The sequence below is a fragment of the Acinonyx jubatus genome, chromosome C1, assembly GCF_027475565.1.
Source record: "Acinonyx jubatus isolate Ajub_Pintada_27869175 chromosome C1, VMU_Ajub_asm_v1.0, whole genome shotgun sequence".
NCBI lineage: Eukaryota > Metazoa > Chordata > Mammalia > Carnivora > Felidae > Acinonyx > Acinonyx jubatus.
Window position 1 is genome coordinate 184,902,279 of NC_069381.1, and position 6,338 is coordinate 184,908,616.

At 53.9% G+C, this 6,338-nt stretch overlaps 1 protein-coding gene across 1 annotated transcript; it reads left to right on the top strand.

Annotated features, from left to right (window-relative positions):
• Positions 1-1,443: 1,443 nt before the first annotated feature.
• On the top strand, positions 1,444-6,055 carry FZD7 (frizzled class receptor 7). The gene has a single exon (XM_027053246.2). It carries the CDS (start codon positions 2,211-2,213, stop codon positions 3,933-3,935), a length of 1,725 nt encoding a protein of 574 aa, XP_026909047.2. The 5' UTR covers positions 1,444-2,210; the 3' UTR covers positions 3,936-6,055.
• The last annotated feature ends 283 nt before the right edge of the window (positions 6,056-6,338 follow it).

Consider the following 6,338-nt stretch of genomic DNA (forward strand, 5'->3'; position numbering starts at 1 on the left):
GAGCACAGTATTGATCCGTGTGTGTGCGTGCCTGTGTGTGTGTGTGTGTGTGTGTGTGTGTGTGTGTGTGTGACGGTGAGCGAGAGACAGATTTTTCCTTTCTCAACATGTCAGTTTCCTGCACGGGAATTCAGGATATTCTTTGCTGCCCAGAGAGGAGAGCCTCCACCCCCCCCCTCCCCCCAGTAAATTCTGACTTCGCCGGAACTAACCGGAGAGCGCACGGGAGCGCCAGTGCGGTGAGCAAGGCGAAGCTTTGACCGGGGAACAAAAGATTGCTTGCCAATCAGAAAACGCCACCGGAGAACACGTATAACCTCTCTTTGTGTTTTGAAAACTCCTTAATTAGCAAATCCCCTGGTTTCTAACGCGCATTAAAACTTTTCTACGCACATTTCAACTAGAGGATCAAGTCGTTGCCTCTGCATCGTGGAGGGGATCCCGAATGGCCACATGCCGAAGAACTAAGGAAAGCACCGCAATCGAAGGCTCACTTTAAACCATACAGAGTGTTCCTGGGGATTCAGTCTCAGGTACTTTTATAACCATTCCCCCACAACACTGTCTTAGTTTTCTCATAACCGCACTAAAACCATACCAGATTTCTAGACTTTGAGCCGTACGCGCGGGAGAGGTGGCCTGGGGGCCCGGGTCCCCCACGCCCGCCGCTCCCGGGCCCCCACTCCTCGGTGGGGTCTGCACTTCCTCCCGCCTTAAGTCGGCCCCCTCCTCCCGACTCCTATTTCTCCACGCACGCGGCCCCTCCTCCTTTTTACAGCCGGGGAGAGGGAGTGAGAGAGACTGTGGCCTCACGTGGTCGGTTTGGGTCTGGGGAGAAAAAAGCGATCTGCGAGACGCACCCCCTTCTCGCTCGGTACCGAACCCCACACTTAGGATCCAGATACCCAAAAGTCCCCTGCCAAACCCCGCATTTTCAGCTCTGGCAGGTCTAACGTGACTCCGGGTCAAGTCTCTCCGCTGAGGCGCTGCGCTATTCTCAGCTTCTCCCAGCAAAAGCCTCTCTCCGTGCGCCCTCCGGGTCGAAAATGTGTATTTTAGTGTACCCGGAAGAGGAACAAATCTTCAAAGCAAATTCCCTTTCTGGCGCGTTTACCCCCCCGCCCCCCACCCTCGAGCGAATTCACCGTAAAAGTTTTTCTTAACTTTTCCGTCCCAGCCCCCTGCCCCTCCTCTCAGGAATCCGCCCAGAGCGCTGCAAACTCCGCCTCTCCGGTTCCCTCGCCCGGCCCTTCCGACTTCCACCCAATCCGGAGGCCGCCGCACAGAAAACAAAGGCTACCATTGGGCCGCCCTGGAGCTCGAGGGCCCGCCCCCGGAGTGGTTTGTGAATGGGGGGAGGGGGAGGGGGCGGGGCGGCCCGGAACCCTGCGATCCCGACGCTTCTTCTGGCGAGTTGCGCGACTCCGAGGCGTTACTCTGCGCTCCCTCCCGGCGGGCGGCGGCGGCGGGCGTTGGGATTCACGGGCCAGGGCTTCGCGAGGCTGGAGAGGCCAGGCCCAGGCCGCGGGCATAGGGCCCTCGCAGCTTCGGGACGCAGTATAATTGGATTTCCAAAAAGAACTAGCTGAGCTCTTGGCTCTAAGGCGCCTATCGGACTCAGAACGAGAATCATCCGTTTGGCACAAACTTGGGGGCCGAGCTTTTGGGGCTGAAGAAGGAGCGGGGGAGTAGAAAAGGAGACGAGGAGGAGGCGGCGGCGAGCAGAGCCTGGAGGCTAGGAGGCGGAGCAGCACCGCCGAGGAGGCGGCCTCGGCTAGCAGGCGGCGGCGCCGGGCTCTCGGCTGCCCCCGGCCAGACTTGGTGTGGGGGGCGCGTGCGTTACTGTGCGCTGTGGGTCGAGAGACTTGAGCGAAGTTTGAAGGGTAACCGGAGACGCTTGTTGCTCCTCGCCGCAGAAAAAGCCACACCGTTACGTCGCGGCGGGAGAAGGCCGCCCCCCTTGGCGCCCCCGGCCCAGGCAGACGAGTTTGGGCTCCCCGCGACTGATCGAGTGCTGGGCGGAGACGGCTGCGGCGCCCACGCGGCGCGGGCACCCCAGCTGCAGCGCCCTCAGCTCCGCGCCGCCCACGGCCCGGCCCCGGGAGGACTCTCATGAGCCGGGCGCGGCCGCGCCTCCCCAGATCCAAGCCTCTCTCGGCTGCCTCGTCGCGCTCCTCCGGCTGAGAGCGCCGCTGCACCCGTGGCCGGCGATGCGGGGCCCCGGCGTGGCCGCGTCGCGCTCGCCCCTGGGCCTGTGCACTCTAGTGCTTGCGCTGCTGGGCGCGCTGCCCGCCGGTGCCGGGGCGCAGCCTTACCACGGCGAGAAGGGCATCTCGGTACCGGACCACGGCTTCTGCCAGCCCATCTCCATCCCACTATGCACGGACATTGCCTACAACCAGACCATCCTGCCCAACCTGCTAGGCCACACGAATCAAGAGGACGCGGGCCTCGAGGTACACCAGTTCTACCCGCTGGTGAAGGTGCAGTGTTCTCCCGAGTTGCGCTTCTTCCTGTGCTCTATGTACGCACCCGTGTGCACGGTGCTTGATCAGGCCATCCCGCCGTGCCGTTCTCTGTGCGAGCGTGCCCGCCAGGGCTGCGAAGCGCTCATGAACAAGTTCGGCTTCCAGTGGCCAGAGCGGCTGCGCTGCGAGAACTTCCCGGTGCACGGCGCCGGCGAGATCTGCGTGGGCCAGAACACGTCCGACGGCTCCGGGGGCCCAGGTGGCGGCCCCACAGCCTACCCCACCGCGCCCTACATGCCGGACTTGCCCTTCACCGCGCTGCCCCCGGGGGCCGCTGACGGCAGGGGCCGTTCTGCCTTCCCCTTCTCTTGTCCCCGCCAGCTCAAGGTGCCCCCCTACCTGGGCTACCGCTTCCTGGGCGAGCGCGACTGCGGCGCCCCGTGCGAGCCGGGCCGTGCCAACGGCCTAATGTACTTTAAGGAAGAGGAGAGGCGCTTTGCCCGTCTCTGGGTGGGCGTGTGGTCGGTGCTGTGCTGCGCCTCGACGCTCTTCACCGTGCTCACCTATTTAGTGGACATGAGGCGCTTCAGCTATCCCGAGCGGCCCATCATCTTTCTGTCGGGCTGCTACTTCATGGTGGCCGTGGCGCACGTGGCCGGCTTTCTGCTGGAGGACCGCGCGGTGTGCGTGGAGCGCTTCTCAGAAGACGGCTACCGCACGGTGGCGCAGGGCACCAAGAAGGAGGGTTGCACTATCCTCTTCATGGTGCTGTACTTCTTCGGCATGGCCAGTTCCATCTGGTGGGTCATCCTGTCGCTCACTTGGTTCCTGGCAGCTGGCATGAAGTGGGGCCATGAGGCCATTGAAGCCAACTCTCAGTATTTCCACCTGGCCGCGTGGGCCGTGCCCGCTGTCAAGACCATCACCATCTTGGCCATGGGCCAGGTGGATGGGGACTTGCTCAGTGGGGTTTGCTACGTGGGCCTGTCCAGCGTGGATGCGCTGCGAGGCTTCGTGTTGGCGCCTCTGTTCGTCTACCTCTTCATTGGCACGTCCTTCCTGCTGGCCGGCTTCGTGTCGCTCTTCCGCATCCGCACCATCATGAAGCACGACGGAACCAAGACCGAGAAACTGGAGAAGCTTATGGTGCGCATCGGCGTCTTCAGCGTGCTTTACACTGTGCCAGCGACCATCGTCCTGGCCTGCTACTTCTATGAGCAGGCCTTCCGCGAACACTGGGAGCGCACCTGGCTCCTGCAGACTTGCAAGAGCTACGCGGTGCCCTGCCCGCCTGGCCATTTCCCGCCCATGAGCCCTGACTTCACTGTCTTCATGATCAAGTACCTGATGACCATGATCGTGGGCATCACCACTGGCTTCTGGATCTGGTCCGGCAAGACTCTGCAGTCGTGGCGCCGCTTCTATCACAGACTCAGCCACAGCAGCAAGGGGGAGACTGCGGTATGAGCCCCGGCCCCTCCCCCACCCTCCCTTCCCCCATCCCCTCCGAGGGGGAGAGGCACGGGAAGGAGAGAACTGCTGGGGTGGGGGGTGTCTGTAACCTCCTTGCCCTCCAAGGAGAAGGGACCTGGAAGAGAGATGAGATATGTAGATTTGGGACGAGGGGTGTGTTTGGATAAGGAGGTCTGGGTGGAAAAACGGTTTGAATGAAAAGACTTCTGGCAAAGACTTGCAGGATGATGATCATGATGATGATGATAACGATGATGTTAATCACGTACGGTATGGGCCGACCGGGGTCTATCAAGATTGAACCCAGCAGAGATTGCTCTGAGTTCTTCCCGGCTCCAGGGCTGAACTGGGACTGTGAGCGGTTCCCCTGCTGCAAGACAAGTGGCCTGTCCTCACTCCTGTGAGGCCCGGGTGAAAGGTACAGCTCTGTCTGCGGCGGCGGCTTTGTTGGGAAAAGGGAGGACTCCCTGCGGTGTCCTTGTCAAGCGGTGGTCAAACCATAATCTCCTTTCACTGGGGCCAAACTGGAGCCCAGATGGGTTAATTTCCAGGGTCAGACATTACAGGCTCTCCTCCCCTGGCCCCTCCCGCCTGTTTTTCCTCTCCTACGCCTTTCAAGTTCTTGTAAAATAAGCATTTGGAAGTCTTGAGAGGCTTGCCTCCTCGAATCCTAATGTGAGGATGCAAAGAAATGAAGATAACATTTCGAGATGAGGCAAAGGAGACGAGTAGCAGGTATTTCTGCTACTTTTTTATTTCCTGCAGAAGGCAGAAGGAAGAAAGAAGGGTGTTTTATTTGGTTTAATACTCTGAAAAGAAGTAATGACTTGTTGCTTTTCAAAACAGGAGTGCATTTTTCCCCTTGTCTTTGTTGTAAGAGACAAAAGAGGAAACAAAAGTGTCTCCCTTTGGAAAGGCATAACTGTGAAGACAGCAACTTTTATAGGCAAAGTAGCACAAATCAGAGGTTTCCTTTTGGATGTTAATTTGGCTGAGATAAACATTCCTTTTTAAGGAAAAGTGAAGGGCAGTGTGCTCCCATACCCCAATCAGGCAGAGGTTCTGATTCGGCTAAAGGAAAATGCAAGGGGTTTTGTTGTATTTGTTTTAAATAAATTTAATTCAGAACACATGATCCTGTCTACAGCCTCTGTTAAAATGTTCAGGGAAATCTCTCCCTTTATTTTTTTTTTCTTCCTATAAACCTACATTTAGGTTTTCTATTTTCTTCCAATTTGAATCCTTCAAGATAAAAGGAAAAGAATAATACCCTCAGCCTCCATAATAAAGAAGTTAAAAAAAATCTTTTTAAGTAAAGAACCATTTTTGTCCTGTTTTCTGAGTTCCATAAATCCGTTTATAAAACATCATGTGTATGCTGACCCTGTTTTTGTGTGGCTGGGTGGGGAGGTGACCTACAGAAATGATAATGAACGAAGCGGACAATTCAAACCATGGGTCCCATTTTTAAGGAAAGTCATTAAAAGAAGGTAAACTTCAAAGTAATTCTGGAGTTCTTTGAAATGTGCTGCATGACTTAAATTTATTAATCTTAAATCATGTACTTTTTTTTTTCTATAATAGAACTCTGATTCTTTTGCATAATGCTCTAAAGCTGAGCAGAGAATCATGGGAGCTAACCTTTACTCCACCTTTGACACCACCCTCCAATCTTGCAACACTATCCTATTTCTCAAAACAAGTTTTAAAATGCTGTTTTAAACAGTTTTCAGATCAGAGAGGGTACTGTCAGGAGTACAAGTTACTTTATATATGTAATGTTCACTTGAGTGGAGCTGCTTTTTATATTAAAGTTAACATCAACCTTGTGTTTCTTAAACTTCCAAAATGGTCTCATTTGTCAGATTTAAAACTCCCACTATACAGTTTTTTGGCATCTTTTGTGTTATATCTCTTGCATGTGAAATTTGTAAAATAGAGACAAGTGCAGTATGTATATTTTGTAAATCTCCCATTTTTGTAAGAAAATATATATTGTATTTATACATTTTTACTTTGGGTTTTTGTTTTGTTTTTCCTTTAAAAGTCTACAAGGAAGCCCCACTTTATCACATGTACAGATCACAAAATAAATTTTTTTAATACAAAGTGAATGTTTAGTTTACAATTTCTATATATATTTAAGCTAAAAAACAGAATTTTGTGTTATGAAAAGAAGGTGTGGAGGGACACCATTGGATCTGTCTGTCACGTAGATGTTCTATATTAGTGAAGTCTTATTGCCTTTTAAAATATAGTGTAATGAATGCTTTATCTGTCCTTTAATTTTTTTTTCCTGTTGTTGCTGCTTCCTGCCTACTACCTTCCACACAACCCTAAGCCTTTTCACATCTTGCTTTGGATAACTTATTAACTTACTGAAGGTACAGAATAAGC